This window comes from Molothrus ater, chromosome 11 (assembly GCF_012460135.2).
Source record: "Molothrus ater isolate BHLD 08-10-18 breed brown headed cowbird chromosome 11, BPBGC_Mater_1.1, whole genome shotgun sequence".
NCBI lineage: Eukaryota > Metazoa > Chordata > Aves > Passeriformes > Icteridae > Molothrus > Molothrus ater.
The window spans coordinates 4,330,229-4,351,127 of NC_050488.2; the positions used below are offsets into that span (position 1 = coordinate 4,330,229).

The 20,899-nt window shown below is 55.6% G+C and overlaps 1 protein-coding gene across 1 annotated transcript in view; it reads right to left on the reverse strand.

Moving 5' to 3' along the window:
• Window positions 1–20,899, reverse strand: part of BSN (bassoon presynaptic cytomatrix protein) — an 89,083-nt gene that overhangs the window by 6,944 nt on the left and 61,240 nt on the right. Inside the window, 3 exon segments of the mRNA XM_036391240.2 lie at window positions 721–5,590; window positions 5,592–7,363; window positions 8,377–8,835. Of these exon segments, the coding sequence (XP_036247133.2) occupies window positions 721–5,590; window positions 5,592–7,363; window positions 8,377–8,835 (7,101 nt within the window).

Here is a 20,899-nt window from a genome sequence, read left to right on the forward strand (position 1 = left end):
CAGGGGGGCAGGTGGGTGTCCCCTCCACGTCCCACCCCAAGCACTGCAGTGGTCCTCCCGTGCCCTAGGGGCTGGGGTGAGGCATCCCGCTGTGCACGTGTTCCCCCATGCACTGAGAAAGCAGCGTTTATGTAAAAGCGCAATAAATAGGATGGAAGTAACAGGCAGGGCGCTTTCTGTGAGTAATTACCAGGGGTGGCAGCCGGCCAAGCGCTGAGCTGGCCACGTGCATACCCTCTGCTGCAAAAAACGCTTTCTGTCCGCGGGCACTTGGCAGAGGGACTTGGGGGATTGCTGGTGGGTGCTGCTGCCCCAGGAATTGCCCCGGACTTCTTGGCTGGGCACTTGACTGCCCAAGGCAACCCTGGTGTGAGGAGGCAAAGGTGTGAGCAAGAGCCATCACAACCCTAAGTGGAGCCGTGCATGGTGGTAGCTCCTCGAGAGAGAAGGGGGACCCATCTGGAGCAGGGGACAGCCCTGATGCTGCCAACCCACAGCATCTCCTGCCTGCAGATAGGCTCATGCAGCCAATGGACCTCCAGGGCCTCCCTCCAGCTGCTGGTGTTGGCATGCACGTCTGTGCCTGCTGTCTGCCATCAGCTGCCGCGGGGACCGGCATTTTGAAATATTAATTGCCAAAGGACTAATGAAACCACAATGTCCCGAGGTGCCTCCCAGGGCTGTTCCCTGAGGGTAAGGTTGTTCCCTGTGGTGACGTACCTGTGAGCTGGGGAGCAGCGGGTGTTGGTAAAGGGAGAACCTGTCCTTGCCGGCCTCCTCAGAGGTGGGGCTGATGGGCTTGGGGTCGGACAGGGAGCGCTGCATGGTCTTGATGGGGCGCGGCAGTGTCTGCTGGCGCTGGGCTAAGTCGGTGGTGAAGTGCTTCTGTGGGGGGACGTGGGCCTTGTTCAGCCGCTCGCTGGTGGCAAAGGAGGACTCCAGGAGGCGATGGGGGGACAACGGGGAGACGGGTGAGTAGAGGACCTGGGGAGAGCGGGGTGGCTGGCGGGTCACCAGCTGGGAGAGGGATTCGGCCGGCAGATGGGATTGGTAACCAATTTCCAGGGGATCTGGCTTCTTCTTCTCAAACTTGCCCAGGGTCTGCTGCCGGACAGTGTGGGGGTCCAGGGGGCCTGTGCTCACTATTTGGAGGCTGGTGGAGTAGGGTGGGATGGTGGTGGGCACTGTCAGCTGGGGGACCACAACGCCAGGTTGGGGAGCTGGCTCTGGCTCTGTCTGGCAGGCCAGGCTCTCACCCCGCTGTGTCTTCTCTGGGGCTGAGATGTACTTCACGATCTCCACTCGGGGGTCATGGGTGGTGATGTGAATGGAGGGGGAGACGCGGAGGAGCTGGTCGGGCTCTGTCTGCACTGAGCAGTCACTGATGGTCTGGATACCCACGCTGGCTGTGCGTGTTGCCCCGTCTGTCTTGCCCTCGGTGCTGGCCTCAGTGTGCCGTGAGGCCCTGGAGCGCCGGCGGCGCACGGGCTGCTCCCACTCCCCGCTGTCCTCCTCATCCGTCTGCACACTGCAGTCAGCGCTGCGCCGTGTCCGCCGCCGCCGCGACAGCATGAACCGCTCCTCGCCGTCCTCCTCATCTGTCTGCACGCTGCTGTCTGCCATCTTCCGTGCCGCAAAGGTCTCCTTCTCGTAGGCATCCCTCAGCCGTGGCATCGAGTTCCTCTTCTTGATGCCCCGGCCGGGCTCCCAGGACTCCTCGACTTGAAGTGACATGTCTGAGGCTGAGCTGCTGAGTGGCCGCTGTGGCATGGGGTAGCGGGGACCGGCAGGCCCCTCTGGGGGTGTCTGGCCCACTGGGGGCCACGCCTGCCCATTGTGCGGCAGCACCCGCGGTGCCTCAGCGGGCCCCTCGGGTGGGCGGGCAGTGGGCTCCCCGGGAGTGGGGAAGATGGTCTTCTGCCGCTTCTGCTCCTCCAGCTGCTGCTGCAGCTGGTGCTGGAGCTGGTGGATGTGCTCGAGCTGGAGGCGCTGCTGGGCGAGCTGCTCCCGTTGCAGCGCCAGCTGCGCGTGCCGCTCCTCCTGCTGCTGCTGCAGCACCTGCTGCTTGATGCACTGCAGCTCCTGCAGCTCCCGCTGCACCAGCAGCTGCTCCTTCTCCCGGTGCCGCTGCAGCTCGGCGCGCTCCCGCTCCAGCTCCTCCTGCAGCCGCAGCTGCCGCAGCTTCTCCAGCTCCACGCGCTCCCGCTCCAGCTGCAGCACGTGCTCCTGCTGCTTGCGCTGACGCTCCTCTTCCCGCTCCCTCTCCTCCCGCTGAGCTCCATCCAGTGGTGGCTTGGGCGCTGTGGCCACTGGCCCGCTCTCCTTGGGGGCTGCTGGTGCTGCTGGCGCCTCTGCACGGGGGGCGGCTGGTGGCGGCTCTGCTCTCTGCAAGCCACTGGCAGGTGCGGCGGGAGCAGCGGGTGCTTTGGCAGCAGGAGCAGCTCCCACCGCTGCCGGGGCTGTGCTGGCGACAGGCTTCCCCAGGTAGACGGGTGTCTCCATCATCGAGGCTGCTGGGGCCGGCCGACCTGGGGCCGGGAAGCGGTAGAGGCCCTGTGCTGCAAGTGGGACACGGGGGGTGACAACTGGCAGCCTGGCCAAGCTGGCCAGTGGGACTGCAGCCACACCACCTGGGCCATAGGGTCTGTATAGCCCACGCAGCATGGGCCGCAGCACCGAGGCCGGCTGGGTGGTGATGGGCAGGGTGGAGGCGATGGGGGTGTTGATGGTGGAGTAGATCATGCCGTCAGCGGCCCGCACGGTTGCGGTGGAAGGAAGCATTTGCCGGATGGCGCCCAGGCGGACACCAGGAACGTTGTACTGGGCCAGGTTGCTGAAGCCCTGCCGTCCCTCAGGGAAGGTGGGGTTGTACATCCCACCGGGTTTGGGGGGTACAGGGCCCTGCTGCTGAGCTGGCAGCCCCCCTGTGGCCCCCTGCCCGGTGCTGGGGCCATAAGGCAGCACATCAGGGCCGTTGGCATGCCGGCCCCCGTACTGGTCCATGGAGTTGAGGGCAGCACACATGCGGCTGATCTCACGTGCCGTGGTGGCACTGTAGTGGGCCAGGCTGGACTCCTGGAAGCTGGCCAGGTCCCCCCGGTGTGAGAAACGGTAGTCAGAGTAGAGGTTGGAGGCCGAGCTGTACCTCCGCATGGGGAAGGGGTGGCTCAGCAGCTCTCCTGGTTGGCGGAGGTCAGAAAAAGAGCCGTACTGTGGCCCCTGGCCCAGGTAACCCCCCTCGGCAAAGCCCACACTGTAGGAGTGCTTCATGGTGCTGAGGTCCACAGCGGCATCACCTGCTGGGGCAGGGAAGGGCTGATCCCCCTTTGTGTGGTAGTAGCTCATTCCGATTTCAGAGAGGTTTGTGTCTGACATGGAGGAGTAGAGTCGTCCAAAGGCGCTGGCTGGGTAAAACTTCTGCTCCTCGTAGAGCGCAGGTGCCGGGGCCGGCTGCTCCCGGTAAGGGAAGGTCTCCTGCAGCTCTGGCTCTCTGCTGCCATACATTGGTCCACCAGCTTTCCGACCAGGCATCACTGCCGCCTCCCCGGTTTTCTTCTCTGGCATCTTGGAGGTGGGATTGAAAGCACCCGTGCAGCTGCCACCAAAGGGGAACTTGTAGACCATGTCACAGCAGGCCACCTGGCTCTCTGGCTTCACGCCCGTGAGGTCCAGGACATTGGCTGGCCCCTCCTCCTTAAGCACTTTGGTCACTGGGCCAGCCGCTGCCTCCTCCATCTGCACCATCATCACCTGGGATTTCTTGCCACCCAGGGCAAGGAGAGGGCTCTGGCTCTTCAGCTCTACTGGCACTGCCCGGTACACCTCTGATCCTGGCTCTGGTGGGAAGGCCTGTGGGAGGCCACTGGCATTCTGTGCCCCACCGGTCTGTGTGAGGAGCATGTCCTTCTTCACCATCTGGCCTGGCATGCCGTACCTTGCAAATTTGGTCTGGGGGGCAGCAGGAGGCTCGGGCTTGCCACTGGCCACCCCGCTGGCTCTGACAGTGGCTGTCTGGACACCCTGCTCCACCTGCTTCACCTGCGCCAAGCACACTGGGCTCCCGGTCCCCTGCCCGAAATCCACACGGCTCTGGAAAGGGTCTCCATAGACCATGGGTTGCTTGGACTGCGAGAGAATCATGGGAGAGGCGATGGCCAGGCTGGCAGTGCTGGCTGCTGCGATGATGGCGTGGGGCTGCTCCTGGGCATTGAGGTTGATGATCAAGGGCTGGATGGCTGTGGACTGCCGGTTGGGGATGTGGTCCAGGGTCAGGCAGTACTTCCTGGCCTCAGTGGCCAAGGATGTGAGATCCATGCCTTGGTCTGTTATGATGATGGGGGCAGACTTCAATGCAGTCCGTAAGTCCACAGCATTGCTGCTTGGCACCTTGGGCCCTGGCTCCACCCGGGACGTACCGGGGATGGAGGAGATACGGCAGAGGGAGATGTTTTCTGCAGGGAGTGCTCCCCAGCTGTACAGTCCTGTGATGCCATCAGCGGCTGAAGTCACGGCAGGTGCTTTCTGGGCGTGGTCCTTCACTGGCTGTGCCCTGATGTAGGCACCTGTCGGCTGCTCTGGCTCTGGTGTCTGGGTGTAACCATGTGCCAGCAGCTGCCGGCTTGGCCTGGTGGGGGACGAAGTGGGAGATGTCAAGGCGCCAGAGCTGACTGGCTTGGTTTGGCTGGCTGCATCAGCCGCCAGTGTGATCACCATGAAGGGGGAGTCCTGTGAGGACGCCTGCCGAGTCAGGCGTGGCGAGCCCGCCCGGTGCGGCGTCTGCGTCCCCTGCGCCACCATGGGGGAAGAGGTGTCCGGGCCAGCAGCAGCAGCAGAAGGACCATCATAGGAGAGCACTGGGCTCTGTGTCTGTGTGGAAAACTCTGCCGTGGCCTTTGTGGTGCGGGTGGGACTCTGTGTGGGTGAGGTGGGTGAGAGCGGAGGGCTGGAGCTCTTGAAGAAGGTGTATGTCTTGGGCAGTGTGGGCTTGCTGTCACTCACGGCTGGGATCTTCTCCCTGGCTGTCTGCACGCTAATCTCCACCGTCCTGGTTCTGGTGGTATCCTCGGTCTGTGAGCCATAGCTGACAGTGCTCTTTGATGGAGTGTAGCTTCTCCCAGCTATGGATGGGGCCTCTGGACTTGGTGAGCTGTAGCTCTGCAGCGCGCTCCCAGGGCTGCCTGCTGCTGTTGTCACTGTGCTGGTGCCTTTGCTGTAAGCATAAGGAGTGGTAGTAACCTTGGATACTGGGCTGGGTGCTGCCGGGGCACTCTGGAGCTTGCCTAGGTCTTGTCCCTCTTTTGCAAAATGCTGAGTGACCCGGACATCAGGAATAGTCTTGCCAGTGCTGCTGTCGGAGCTGGCGAAGGAGACAGGAGCAGAGAGCTGTGTGGGGCTTGTGCCAGGGGTCAGTGGGCCGCCGTTCTGCTTCAGCAGGTCAGCGTAGGCGCTCTCTGCATTGAGGAAACGCTTCTCCTGGTATGTCTCCTCCTGCCCCTTCACCTTCTCACCCTGCTTGAGGGCCAGGTCAAAGGAAGAGGACTGGTGCATCCTGGAGATGCTCTTCGAGGTCTGCAGGATCTCCTCGTACACCTGCTCCTGCCTTTGGCAGGGCACTGGAATAGTCGGGCTGGGAGGGGCGCGTGAGGCCGCCGTCGTACTGGTATTCCTCGCCATATTGGTAGTCAAAGCCGTTCTGGCTCTCAGTACTGCGGTAGCCAACCTGCTGGAAGGTGCTGCTGTAGGAAGAGGCAGGCTGGGCCTGCTGGACCTGCTGCTTCTGCATCATCTCTGCCTTCCGCATCATCTCCTCATAGGCTTCCTCGGCGCTTTTCAGGGGCTTGCTGATGGGCTGGCTGGCAGCACTCTCCACCTTCTCTGTCGGGGAGTACAGTGACATGAAAGTGGGCAGGTTGTATTCGCTGCCAGACTTGTACAGCTTGGAGGTCACAGCATCAAAGCTCTCTGCTTCTGAGTCAATGGAAGGCGAGTACTCGGAGCAGGAGGAGCGGTGCAGCTCCTCCATCTCTGCCGCCTGTCGCAGCTCCTCTGTGGGGGAGGCATCCTCAATGGGGGAGAGATTGCTGGGGGGGGTTTTGGAGCGCTCCCTCCTCCGCTGGGCCCTCAGCTCCTCCTTGTCACGCTTGGTCTTGCGCGCTGTGCTCCGGATGCGCTGCTGCTCCACCTCCCGCATCTTCTCCTGCTCCCGCAGGAGCTCCTCTTCCTCCCGCATCTCCTCCTCCTCAGATGAATCCTCAATGGTGGGCAGCAAGGGGCCATGTGAGCGATGCCGAGCCTTCCTCTGCTGCTTCACCTCCTCCAGGCGCTGCCGGCGGCTGGGGCTGCTGTCGCTATCCTCCTCCAGAGAGGAGATGGAGGTGGGTGAGGTGCCCGAGGTGTAGCTGGGCGTTGTGGCTGGCAGGGTGGAGGAGTACTCGCCCCGTGAGCGCTCCTCAGGGGAGCCTGTCAGGCTCTCCATCTCCAGCTCGGGCTCCCGGTCCACACTGGTATCTGGCTCCTGGCCAATCTCCATCTCCCGGCCATAGCCAGTTGTGCTGTTCAGCTCGATGGTCTTGAATCGCCGCAGCCCGCCCTGGGCCGTGCTCAAGTCATCACCCTCCACTGCCTCCACGTCTTTGCTCTCCTCTCCTGTGTACATGCTGCTGGCACCATGTGGCAGGCGCCGCTTGGCTGACGCTGGCTCTTTGCCCTTCTCTGCCTCGCTCTTCTGCCCAGCTTTGGGGATGTTGTACTTGGTGCGCCCATAGCCTTCCTCGTCCTCCTCGAGGTTGTCCTCCTCAGCACTCATCTCCAGGATCTGTCTCCGCATGAACTCCTCATCTGTCACCTCTGCCTCCTGGCCCTTGGTCCGGGGGGGCACTGGGGAGAAGCCCCCCTCACTGCTGTCCTCCACATAGTCATGCCGCAGCTTGCTGCCAAACTCATCTGAGGACTCTGCACTCTCCCGCCGCTCCCGCTGGTTCTCCCACTCCTCATCCTCCTCCAGGATGTCCTCCAGCTCCTCGTCCGAGTCAAAGGCTTCAGGGGTGATGGAGAGGTACCGTGGCCGCTGCTGTTGCCGCTGGTCCTCCTGCGGCTCTGTGCGGCTCTTGCTGCGCTCAGGGGACTGTGTGGGTGCACCCCGGCCTTCCAGGAGAGGCCGCATGCTGCTCTCCAGCTTGGTGAGCTCAGAGGGGCTGGGGGGGCTCTGCCCAGCCAGCCCTGTGCTGCTCAGCTTCTCCTCTTCCTGCTGCACCAGGCCGGTGATCTCGCTCTGTGAGCTGGAGATGCCGTCGGAGGAGTAGCCGGTGTCACTGAGGCTCTGGGGGCTGCGGGACAGGTCTGGGGGGTAAGGCTTGCTGCCGTCCTGCAGGCAAGGGAGAACACAGCGTCAGATCCAGGCAGCTGCAGAGCTGCTGCTCCTACTTCCCCCAAACCATCTCCCAAGGAGCACACAAAAAGTCTGGGCACCACTGGGAGCGAGCCCAGAGCAAAGGATGGGGACCACCCTGTGTCCCCCAATTCACTGGCACATCAGTAACTTGTCTGTGCTAATAGAAGGTGTGCTGCAAGCAGGGGATGGTACAGCAAGTGGCCCTGGGCATAAATACATTGGGGGACTAATAAATATGTTTGAAAAACTGGGCCCCCAGCCCCCAAGGCACCCTTCAGAAGCAGGGCTGGCCCCAGGATCCTTGGTAGATGCCAGCAGAAATAAACAGCCCCCTTTAATTGGTTTGACAATTAGGCAGTGTGAGGGACTGAGCCATGGGGACTGTGCCATCACACCCACCCTTGGTGCTACTGGCAGGACCCGCCACCCTGCCAGAGGCACCACAGACCACTTGATTTTGGGGACCCAAGGAGCCTCTTCCCTGGGGGCTGCACAGCAGTGAGGGGGGCAGCCATTCCCTCCCAGCTGGTGGGGACCTTCTGCCATGTCCCCTCCCCATGGGGGGCTCTGCTGGCTGCTGCTGGGATGGTTGCTTGTGGAGAAACACCATCCCAAGGTAGCCAAATGTTTCCCCAAATTGTTATGAATTTTAGAAAAGGTGGGATAAAGAGCATGAAAAACACCCACTGCTGCAACATGGAATGCTGGAAAATGAGTTTTCCATTTGACAACAAATCCCAACTACCGTTATATTATTTAAAAGAAATGCAGAGGCCAGACATGACCTGAACTATCGCATTTTGCCTGAATTGATGTAATCCTAATAAAAAGAAGGCAAATATCAGCATGCTGCCATGGAGCCTGTGAAGGTCCTTCCCCATTTGTGGGCACAACTACTGACAGAGGCACAGCTCAGTAGCACGCCAGCCTGGGCCAGGGTGTGGTGCCCAGGGATGCTCGGAGCTGGATGCTCCCTGAGTGCTCACCTCCTGCTCCTTTGCCCGCGGCGCCTCGGGGAGTGCCTGGCTCTCCTTTCTCTCCACCTCTTGTTTGGGGGTCATGCTCTTCCCCTTTGGAGCGACGCTCTCAGGAGCTCTAGAAGGCTCCGGGGCAGCTTTGGGCAGGGGCTTTTCCTCTGCCGGCACCGGGGGCTTCTTTTCTGCTGGCGGTGGGGGCTTCTTCTCCGCTGGGGCAGGGCTCGGGGTCCTGCTCTGCTCAGCCGCCCGGAGGCTCCTGGCGGGCGAGGGCTGCTGCTCGGGGGGCGCTGGCTCGGCGGGCACGGGTGCCGGCGTGGGCGCTCTCTGCTGGCCGGCGGCGGGCGGCTGGTGCCGCGGGGAGCCGCTGGATGGCGGCTTTGGGGTAGGCAGTGGCATTGGGGCAGGGTCGCCGAGGCTCCCTTCGAGCAGCCGCTGAGTTTGGCAGTTCAAGCACAGCCATTCGTTCTTCTGCAAAAGAACGGAAGGAAAAGTTCTGTTGAAATTCTGGGAGCTTCACCCCAGCAGGGATCTCACGGAGGAGCTCTGCTGGTGGGACACCTGGCAATGGTGCAGAGGATTCGGCCCACCCAAACCAAATAACCGGCTGTGGAGGGGCATGCAGCATCATAGCCATACCCTGCAAACCATCCACATCCAGCTTCAACCCATCCCTACCCTTGTCCAGAAACCAGAGAGGTCCAGCCAGAGGTACCATGGCTGCAGCGCAGGGATTGCACACTCTCCCCCACAATCCCTCAGCATCACCAGCTCTTTCATTCTTCAGCCTTGTGGTATTTCAGTTTTAAGTGAAATTAAACAATCAAAGGCATATTACTACCATAGCTTAACACTTCTCAGCTCCATACAGCTCCTCTCTCGCTCTGATTTGTTTTCTTTCATACAATAAAGGTTTAATAGCATAATAATATCACTTATGGCTCTTTTTTCTAGGTTAACAAAAATACTGGCTACACAAGTATGCCAGAATTTCCCAAAGATATTACCCAAAGTACATGCTGTGCAGGAAAAGAACAAGACAATCTTGTCTAGTGAAATTCTCAGCAAGAGCTGTTGTTTTATGGCCTGGAAAAAGCAGAGGCAAGCGGGGCTGTGAGTGGCAGAGAGCCCACAGGGCTAAGGCAGGGGCTCTGCATTAAGAGATCAGAAGCACTTTCCTCCCCCAGGTTGCCCAAGGGTTATTTTTACCCACCCAGGAACGTCCAGGAATAGGGGCCTGACATTCCTTTCACTTTAGATGTTTCAGCATTTTAAATCTCTTCAGTTTTGCTGCTAACAGCACGATATGCTCCAGGTTCTTTCCCCAGACTTCTCCTTTGCTGCTCCATGGCTCCCAAAGCTCAGGGTGGTCAACCTCAATAGGTGGCTGGCCCTGAGGAGCTGTCATGCTGTCTGAGAGGTGGTTCTTGGTCTTCATCTGGACCAGCCTGGGGCCAGGGCTGTGTGCCCTGGGATCCCAGAGGCCATGGTCTGCCTGGAGAAGATTGGGTTCATCAAAATGACATTGAGGAAATAGCCTCAGGTTGCACTAGGGGATGTTTAGATTGAGTATTAGGAAAAATTTCTTCACTGAAAGGGTTATCAAGCACTGGAACAGGCTGCCCAGGGAAGCAGTGGAGTCACCATCCCTGAAGGGATTTAAAAGATGTGTAGATGTGGTGCTTAGGGACAGAGTTTAGTGGTGGCCTTGGCAGTGCTGGGATAACAGTTGGACTCCATGATCTCAAGAGTCTTTTCCAACCTGAACAATTCCGTGATTCTAATCTATGACTGTAAATCCCATACCTATGGGACAGCAGAACTGTGACAGCCTTGTCATCTGCATCCCAGGAGTCTCCAGGTTATGAGGAGATGTTGGAGATGCCTTGCAGCTGGTGGTGGCCAGGAGCAGCAGGGCTTTCCCACAGACACATCTTCCTTCACCTCCGCAGCAATCCTGCCCAGGAGCAGCATCCAGCCCCATGCTCTCCAGGGAGCAGAGGGGCAGGAGGGCTGCTCCTGTAGGAAAGGGGCAGGTGTAAAACATCCTCCCACACCCAGCACCCTGCAGCAGCCCCTGCTCTTCACACAAACATCTTAAGAATACATTAGGGCTTTGGAGGGCCATTAAAAAAAATCCCTTTCAGCACGGTAATATTTAATTACTGCTTAATCAAAGAGAAAGTCTAATTAAGGGGCAAGTGCAGCCTATTGTATCTTAATGATTGCATTTGTCTTCTTTTATTTCAGAACTCATTCCCGTGCCTCTGAATCAGATCTGCTTGCCCCACTCTGCTTTGTAATTATTCCAGACCGCAGAAGGAAATGTGATTGTGTGACACAAATTGAAACCATGCCTCATGGAAATACACGACCTTTCATTTTTCATTCAGGAATCCCATTTTTCTTTGCCAGAGCTCCCTCCCTGATGCAGGCAGTGAGGGCAGGGGACAATGCACAGGGGATGGGTTGGATGTGCCAGGGCAAAGCTCAGCTCAGTTCCTGCCCATACCTGTCTGCCACACCACCACACCAGCTCCCAGCATGGTCCTGAAGGAGCTTGAGGAGATCAGCTTGCCTTGAACTACCCAGCCTGCCTCACTCAGATCCTTTACACCCTCCCTGAATGGGGCATTGGATACCCTCATGATGTCCCAGCCTGCCAGACTTTGGTGACTGGGGAGCTCTTCATATGTGATGGGCACAACTGCTTTTGCCCTTCCAGAGAAAAATTCAAGCCAGAAAGACCATGGAAGGCCAACACTGGCCACCAGTGTTGCAGATGCTGAGTGCCAATCAGGTCCCATTCAAGGAGCCCATGGAGAGGCAGGTGTCACTGCTGGTGTGATCTCATCAGCACGAGGCTTAGGGCTCCTCCACAACCAGACAAGCCAAGTACTAATCTATTCTATGGGGATGTCCATCCCTGGAAGTGTTCATGATCAGGCTGGATGGGGCTTTGAGCAACCCGGTCTAGTGGAAGGTGACCCTGCCCATGGCAGAGGGGTTAGGGTTAGGGAATGAGATGAAGGTCCCTTCCAACGCAAATCGTTCTATGATTCTATGATCTGATGTCTCTGCAGGTTGGTCTGAGGTTCCTCCCTGAGGTTCCTCCCAGCTGTGGCTCTGCAGCCATTCCTCTTGGCAGCTGCCCCAGTTTGAGCAGCTCACCCTGCCATCCTGCTCTCGTAGATGTGACAGCTCGACTCTTCATGGGACGGCACCGGGAAGTGGATAAAGGAACAATCTCTATTAAAAATAGCTCTGCCAAAAAGATTGTGGAGCTCCACTCTGAAATGCCCCTTGTCTTTCAAAGCAGACAGGAAGGCCAGGGTACAGTGGGAAGGCAGGAACCAAGGAAAGGCAAGCAGAGAAGGTCCTTGGGCTTTGCCAGCTGTGAGAGGTGCCTGCCAAGCCCCAGAGACACTCAGATTGAGAGACTGGCACATGCTGAGTTTGCATTTTCTTTTACTGGCTTTTCCTTCAGCACCTCTGGGATCTTACATGCTGAAGAGACCCTGCTGACAGTCCTGCACTCTGTGCTTCAATCTGAACCCCTGTGGAAAATCACTGTGAGGTTATGGCAGAAAAGCAGTGAAGGGACAACTGAATTTTCCTGAGCTGTGGGAGAGCCCCATCCCTGTCACAGCCAGTGCCACGTGGAGCTGTGTGTGAGCACAGACCGTGCTGCAGCAGCCAGCGCAGCATTTGCCATCACAGCTCACAGTGGCTGCAGTGAAAGCTCCAGCAGCAGCAGCTGTGAGCTGCCCAGCTCCCACATGCACATGAGGGAGAGAAATCCTGCCCATGGCAGCTGTGGGAAGGTGGAGGCAAGCAAAGCTGCCCAAGCCAGTGGGAATGCCTCTGGTAAACCGTTCTGAGCTCTTGGTTCCATCTTTAAGAGACCTCTGCAGCCCCATCAACCCCAGCACTGACACCTGTCATGTGTCTGAGGGCTAAATCCCAGGGGGATTTAGGATGTGAGGATGCTGAAGCTGAGGCCCCTCCCAGCCTTGTGCTGGTGACAAATGATCCGTCCCTCTGTCCCTCTCCCGCAGCGTTATCAGCTCGGTGTTTGGTTATCCCACAGCACCTCTGCTCCCTCTCTCAGGGACTGGCTCTGAAGCAGCTTCCTCCTCCATATAACCTGGCCTCAAGCATTTCCCAGAGAACACGGCCAAGGGGATTAAGCTGCCCCTGAGAAAAATGCAAACATTGGAGGAGCGGCTGCTTTGCTAACAGCTTGTAAATCCCCATTGAGATTAACCAGATCCCACGAAGATAATAATAATTAGGCTGTATTTAGTGCTTTACATGTCCAAACCCGTGGATGCCCAGGAAGCCAGGGTGCCCCTCGCTGGGGTGGAAAATGGGTAAGGAGCTTATGGCAAAGGCACGGCAGCTTCCATCTGAGTCTCCACACTTAAAGATGCTGGAAACCTTGGCCCTGATCAGGATGGAGATTGGGCTTTGCTTGGCACTGAGGCTTGCTGCCTTAGAACTGTGGTGGTGGCCATGGAGGGTGTAACCAAGGGGAGCACAGTTATGGGGAGCTGGGGCTGGTGAAGGCTGTGGCACACAGGGAAGATGGGCAACACTGCTGGGATGCAGAGTGGGCTCCAGGCAGAGGAAAGCATCAATAATTAAGAAGAGGGATGAAACCAAAGCGTGCCTGAGATGCCATCTGAAATGAAGAGGCGCTGGCACGGCAGGGCACACTGGAACACAGCCAGCCAGAGGCAGGGGGGGAGGCCACTGGGGGCTGCCCAGCCCAGCTGGTTATCAGCTTACAGCCTTTGAGGGTCACTGCCCTGATTCCTCGGGCTCCCTGCTTTCTTTGTCTCTAAAAAAACTGGGATTTCCAGAAGAGTCACAAGAAAAGTGGGTTTCTGGAGAGACAATCAATGCTGCTGGGGTCCCAAGAGGCAGGACAGAGTCCTGGGGGCAGGACATGAGGGACTGAGGGAAGGCAGCTTTGTTTAAGACATTGCACCTAAGTGGGAATGACCATGCCAGGTTTCACCTGTGCACGGTGTGAATGGCATCAGGGGTTTGGCCACAATTCCTGCCAGCTCTGCTGAAGGGGCAGCAAGTGCTGTGCCCATGGCTGCCCTGCTCCCCCCGGGGTAGGGGGGTCAGCAGTGAGGGCTGCAGGGATGGGGGTGTGCCTGGCCTCCCCAGAGCTCCAGAGCTGGCTGGCAGGTGGCCACAGCCCTGCTGGCCAACCTCCACCGGGTCTTACCCTGCAATTGTTTCAATTTACTAATGGGAGACAACAAAACTGTAATTAACTAAAATAGAAGTCTTCCTGCATAATTCTGGTCAACGTTACCACTTGGCAAGTTAATTAAATGCTCAATTCCCCCAGCGCCGCTGGGTTTTTTTAATGATGAAGCCAGAAGTTTCAGCATCACAGTTAAACATGAATCCTCTGTTCAGTGACTTGGAGGTCTGAGAGGCTTGGTGGGAGCCAGTGGTGCCAGAAGCTTCCCAGCATCCCCAGTTAGCTGCTGGTTACCAATCCCACCATCCCTATCAGCCCCTAGGCCCTTTGGCTCAACCTCTGCAGTGCCTGGAAGATGCTCAGCCATGGTCTTTATCCCCACACAAACTGCTCCCCACAATCTGACCCCTGGGACTCTGCCCAGTTACTTATGCTCTTCAGCATTATTTTACACAAACAAAACACTATCTACTAAAATACTGGGACAAAAACCTGTACAAAGTAAGATAAGCAGCATGAGGTACAAGTATCTCGCAAGCCAGATCTCATCTCTCAGCATTAAATGCAGTGAATCTCACCAGAATATTTCATTTATTTGCTGACAAGTACTGTGCAGGGCTCATCACTGTGACAGATGGATGCCTGGAAAATATGGAAAACACTTCTGGTATCTGAATCAAGATCCAAATTAACAAGAACCTCATAAAATCACTTCCCAAGACCTCTTCTCAGCCCCACTAGCAGGAAAGCTCCCTTTAGGAGGGCTCCTGACAAGCAGACACCTTTCACACACCCTCCCACAGCAGAAATGGGGGCATCTCACTGTGTGATCCCAGTTCCCTAACACTCTGCATCCTTGTGCTAAGAACACTGCAGCTCTGACCGTGCTGTGCATGGTTTTTAGCCCAGTGTTGAAGGAAAGGGACTAAGTCATGCTTGATCACTGGCTGCCAGGGCTGTTTCAGACCCACCTCAGGTAATGCCAGGGCTCTGCCTGGCAGGTTCCCCACATTCTAGGTGCTCCTGTGCCCTTCCCTCTCTCAGCTCTCTCAGCCAGCAGCCTCCCCAGGCCACCCTGGTGCTCACTCATTTCAGATGCCAATGCCTGAACACTGACTGATGCTCACTCCCCCTTGGATTCTGCCCATTCTCCCAGCTGAACTCTCCAGAGCCCCCCCATATCCCCTCCCCACACCTCTCCAAGCACCTTTGACTGAGCTGCCACAGTTTTGGGACACAGTGGGTGGAAGGGGGTGTGCTGACCAGTGCCAAAGGCTCTTCTCTGGGATTCTTGATTACAGAGGGGAGGATGTACAACAAAATCTGACATGGGGATGTTCACAAAGGGTGCTCTGAACAATCATGTGCCATCAGCAGACAACCACAGGCCTGGTTTTCCCTCCACCCCAGCCCTTATCTCTCCTCGGAGGCTGAGGCAGTGATGGGATTTGAAACGAGGGCAAGGAAACAAAGCGTGCACTGTGACAATGGAAGCACCAGAGATCAGGAGGAGAGATGGAGCACACAGAGGAGGTGCTTGTGAGATCTGCATCTGTGGTGGGAACAGAGCAGAGGGAATTCAGGTGCCCCAGTACCAGGAAGGGACTGAGACCAAGGGAAACTGGGGGCAGCATGCACAAAGGGGCATCCCTGGGGAGAGTGTGGGGTTGTGTGTCCCACACCACCACTGACAGCCACCTCCAGGACAGACAGGGCAGAAAGTGTGGGGTACTTTATTCCTTGATTGTGCCTTTTTTTGCTCTAAAACTACCTCAAAAACCCACTCAAGCTAGATGCAGAACTGTCTCCATGTGCCTTTACTAATGCACACATGCTAATGCAATGCTGCTTCTGAAGCTTAGCATGTGTGTAGATGCATATATATATATATATATATATATATATAAATCTGTAAACAAAAAAGGAGCACTAAAGGAACTCCCAAGCAGTCAGCTCCAGGCCGTGTCTCTGGAGCCCAGTGGCCACAGGCTGATGCCTGCCAGGCTGGGGAGCAAGTGGAGCTCCCCAGGCATTCTTCCCCTCACTCCCAGGGTGTAACACCACTCCCACCTAACGCCACAGCTCCCAGCTCCATCTGCAGGGAAAGGCAGAGAGGGGACTGCACTCACCTCAGGCAGCTGAGTCTCCTCAGCTGCCAACTGCTCCACACTAATTGACTTCATTACCATCAACTGGGCAAGTTTTAGCACAACCCCGGGCTTGCAGATCAGCTCCCCTGAAAGCCACCACAGTTATTTCAATCCCTTGCTATTTATAGCATTTGACTAAGCCACCCAGTGATGTGTTTTCCAGCAACAGACTATTCTTATCTGTTCCTGTGGCCTGTCTCAGGCTGATGGAGCTGATGGTCCTTCCCCAGCTCTATTTTAAATGTGTGTGATGTATTGATGGCCTTCACACTGCAATAATGTGATTAAAAGCAGCCCAGGGTAATGAGCTCGCTGAGATGAGCTCTGCCTCACAGGGCTTGTTTTCTGCCTCCCATCTGCTCCACTTCATCCCTTCTCTGTGCTGGGACCTCTCTCAGGTGGAAAATAGACACAGAAAGAGAGGATGGAAGAAGCTGCACACAATGGCTGAGCACTGGAGCTGCTGTCAGCGTGTTGGGAGGGAAGGACATGGGCAGAGGCATCTCTGAGCCCTGTGACAGCTGCAAGGAAGATGGTGTGTATTGCACCAGTGCTCCCTCCCCAAATCTACCCAGAGGGGACCTGGAGCCAGGTGTCAGCTCCACAACCCATCCCCTTTACTGGTGCCATGGAAAGGGGAAGGCAAGCAGAGATGGGCAGCCAGACAACAGCCAGGTGCCAAAGTGGCCATCGCAGTCCTGTTCCTTGTCTGTCCCTTCCCCTTGCACGTCTCATCCCAGGGATTATGCTCCCTGCTGCTCCTGCAGTAGGGATGAACCAGCCCTGCACAGCAGAGCCTGAGGGTCAGCAAAACAGCTCCCATGGGGCCTCCCACCCTGCAGCTCGATCCTGCACACAGCCAGCGGAGGATTATTGCAGCTGAAAGTCTCTGACTGATGAGTAATAGCAATGCTACCCTCTGCTTGCCTTCGAGGAACAGCTGTGCTCTTGCCAAGTGCAGCTTATTGCGCTGCCGCAGCCGAGGCCGGCCGGTGAGCAAAGGGGAAAGCGCCGCTCGCCTCTGCCCCCGCAGGAGCTGCACACGGGGCTGTCACCACCACGGCCAGCCTGACACCTGCAAACCACACTGGCCACCACCTTGGGTCAGGGCATCCCTCCTGGGCAGTACCTCCTGTGGCAGAAGTGCAGGCGGAATCATAGAATTATGGGATTGTTTAGGTTGGAAAAGAGCTCTAAGATTGAGTCGAACTGTTACCCCAGCACTGCCAAGGCCACCACTAACCCACATCCCAAGTGCCACACCTGCATGTCTTTTAAATCCCTCCAAGGGTGGTGATTCTACCACTTCCTTGAGAACCCTGTTTCAGTGCTTGACAAACTTTCTGCAAAGACATTTTTCCTAATACCTAATCTAAACCTTCCCTGGCACAACTTGAGGCTGTTTCCATTATCCTAGCACTCCTTACTTGGGAAAAGAGACCAACCCCCTTCTGGCTACAATGTCCTTTCGCGTAGTTGTAGAGAGTTGAAGTCCCCCCCTGAGCCTCCTTTTCTCCAGGCTGAGCCCCCCCCAGCTCCCTCAGTTGCTCCTCAGTTGTGCTCCAGACCCCTCCCCTGCACCGCTGCCTGCTGCAGTAAATGGATGGACTTTTTGGAGTGCTGACCTGTGGACAGGTATCCTGCTCTGCCGTCCCCTGGGCTGTCCCAGGGCTCCCAGCAAGGGTCCTACCCAAATCTGGCTTGACAGAAGCTGAGGAAAATGCCACCAACTTTTCCATGATGTCAGGAACTATGGCGTTAGTCAAGCTCAGATTACTTTTTGATATTGTTATTTCCCTATTAGACCCCAAAAATTTTATTCCCCAGAACTGGGAAAGCAGCTCACTTTGACTGACCCAAATGCCAAGGGGCCAGTTGGACAACCTATTTGGGACATCTGTCTGGGACCCCAGAATAAACCCCTGGTTCTGGCATCCAGCTGAAGCCCCCACAGCCAGCAGCTCCCACCCTGGGAGCTTCTCATCACCTGCATCCATGTGGCCATAGCCACGAGCCAGGTTCCCCCCTGCTCATCCCTGCCCATCTTCCATCCCCTCCAAAATTAGGGCAGCTGCTGTGGCAGGAAGCACCTTCTGTATTTTTGGAGCTTGAAAAAAAATAAAAATCTTTTTTGAACGGCAAGAATGTTTCTAAGTCAAAGGATTTAAACTATTTTGCAATCAAGGAAGTGTATTTCCAAACGAGCTGAAGGCGAGAGCCTGGGTGCTGTGTGGGCTGTGTGAAGGGGCTGCTAAAAAAGGGTACACAGCTGTCCAAAATTTGGAAACCGGTGCTTTTGCAGAATATATATAGACATCCCTCCCCACTCAACATATTTCCTTCCAGTTCATTAGATTAAAAAAAAAATTTAAAAAAATCAGTAGGATATTGAGGAGAGCACTTTGATGCTTTTGGCTTGTCTAAAAGCCATGGGACCGATTGCCAGGGCTGTGGGTGAGCATCCATTGCCCTGGGAATGGCCTGCTGAGCAGCAGGGTCACTGCCATGCTCCTGCACTAGCACAGACATCCAGAAAGGAACCAGCTGCCTTTGGGAATGGGAAGCAGAGGTGCCAGCTCCCAGCAGGGCAATGGTGGTGGAGATAAACTTGAGTGGGTTTCCCTGGAGATGGTGAGGAGGGGCCATTCTCTCTGTTACTATCAGCCACTCCCATCTGCACCTGGTCACCCCTCAGCACTTTGGTCCAAATTTCACATTTCACCCTTGATTTCCCACAGTTGCCACCACTGCGTAGCAGCTTTGACACTCATTTATTTCTGCTGTTATTTCCAGTCTGGATGTGCTCGTGTTTTTTCTTGGCCATTGGTTATCACCACACATCTTCTGCTACCTTGACCATTACCTGATGTTTCCTTCTGCAATGAGCAGGTGGAGATAAAACTGCCCCTGGTCTGAGATGGACTCAAGATGGAGCATCTTTCCAGAGAAGTGGGAGAAAAGTCATGTCCAGGCTGGACAGCTGGAAGTGCAATGATGGGAGGTGACACGTGAGCATGTGCTGAGTATTTAAGAAAAAGAAAAACAGGAGGAACAAGAGAGCAAATCTGATGCTGAAAGCAGTTTTCATTTTCCTTTTCACTGAGCCTTACTATTCCTCTCTGTTTCATCTCAGAGAAAGAACTAAATTAACTACCAGCTCAGTTCCGAGAGACTGGATCCAAATGGATGAAGTATTAAGAAGATTTTCTGTTCACAATAAAATCCAGGCAACAGTATTAAAGCAGCAGAGGGTTTGGTCTGCTTTTCACAGATTAGCTATGGCTGTCCCAAGGACGGCAAGCTCTAATTTTCCCATTTTGCTCCAACGTGACATTTATGGAGCTGTCTGGATCATTCACAGTCATTGCAGACTAGACTGGGAGAACCACCATCTCACACCATGTAGAAGAGAGGAACACAGCTCTTGTTCTCCACCATGTCCAAGCTCCCTGTCCCTTCTCACCCACCAACAGACCAGTTGGTCCCAGCACAGCATCCCTGAGGACTGCTGGGCTCCTGCTCTGCCACTGCCAGGGGTGCACCCACGGAGAAGCTGCATCTTCTCAGCAAGCTCCAGGGCCATCCAGCACAGCTCCTCCTCCAGCAGCCATGAGCACTGAGCCAGGAGTCTACTCTCCCCAAGTGATAACAAAGTAATATATTGTTCATTTTTGTCTGAATCAATCTGGGCATGCATTGTAATTTACTCTGTGATCAGGTACTCCTTAACGAGATTTATCAGCCTGCCAACCAGCCTTATCTTTAACAGTGCCCATTATCAGGATGTATTTCTCAGCCAAGGTTAGCAGCAGCAGAGCATCTCTGAACACCAGCTGCATGATAACAATCCCACAATAATGCCCAGGAGATGTGAAGCAGGTCCAGCAGAGCCCATATCCAGTCACCATGGGCCCCACTCCCATGGTGGAGGTGCAAGGTGCTCCTCCTGGCTATTTCACACACGTGTGACACAGGAACTGTGACTCCCCAGAAGCCATTTGAAACCTGCATGCAGAAGATTTCAAGTCTGCAGCAAAAATAATGCCTGCTAAGGGAAACCTGGCCAACTCTGCAGAAAACAAATACAATACTCTATGTGGTTTTCCAACTGAATGGAAGAAAATCCAAGAAAAGCTAAGTTTATCAGAGGAGTCTTATTTAACCAAAACCTTCTTTTTTCATAGGCACTAGTGTTGACTAAAATATCCAGCCATACAACTAGCAATTTGCTGCATCTGATAAAAGCAGATTCAAGCTGTCTGATTGCTCTGTTTTAAATTGCAGAGAGCCCCAAGTGTCTATCAGACACTCATTTCCAAACCAGAAGAAAATCAGCATCTCGGGAAGCTTCAGCTTCCTCCCCCTAGGAGCTGCTTCCCCTGTCCCCTCACCCCAATGCAGTCCAGCAGCAGCAAACTGGGTCTGAACCTCTTTCATGATCACAAGGCATCATTTCAAAGCAGGCTGGGGAGCCATCAGAGGTATGGCTTGGGAGCTGAGGAAATCACAAACTAATATCCTGCAGTACCTGCACATAAAGTTTTCCAGGCTTTAAATATAGCTATATATTTTAATATTTTCCCAAGAGACAACCCTATGTTGGCAGAGACCAAAACCCCCACGTGGAGGTGGCTGAGGGTACTCAGGGCTGTACTGCTAAGAGCCACCAAACCCCTTTTCCCATGGGGAGCAGATACCTGCACTCCTCCACTGGAGGCGATAGCAGCATCCATGATTTTTGCCCTGAACTGCATGTGTGCCTAGAGAACTGGATGTTTTGGTTTCTGTGGGCAGTGCTGCTTGACCACATTAAATGACTGCTGCTTCAAAAGAGCCCATGCACCCCACTCCAGGCTTCAGGGCCATGAGTCCTAATTCCAGCAGCAGAAATATTTTAATTAAATGAACTACCTTTATGGAATAAATCAAGTGAAAAGCTTGAAAAATTAACTCCCTTAATCTTTTATGCTGCTGTGCAGGTCAATAAACTATTACACTAAAAGGCTGGGAAACGTTCTAGAAACATGAGTTGTTACAATGGAGATGGATAAGCCATTTTACTTCCCAAATTATACACAGCAGCATCTTTCCACACTCATGCCTTGCACACCCTCTCCCATCCCCTCACCTGTTGCCCATGGCAGAGCTGGAGTGGCAGGAC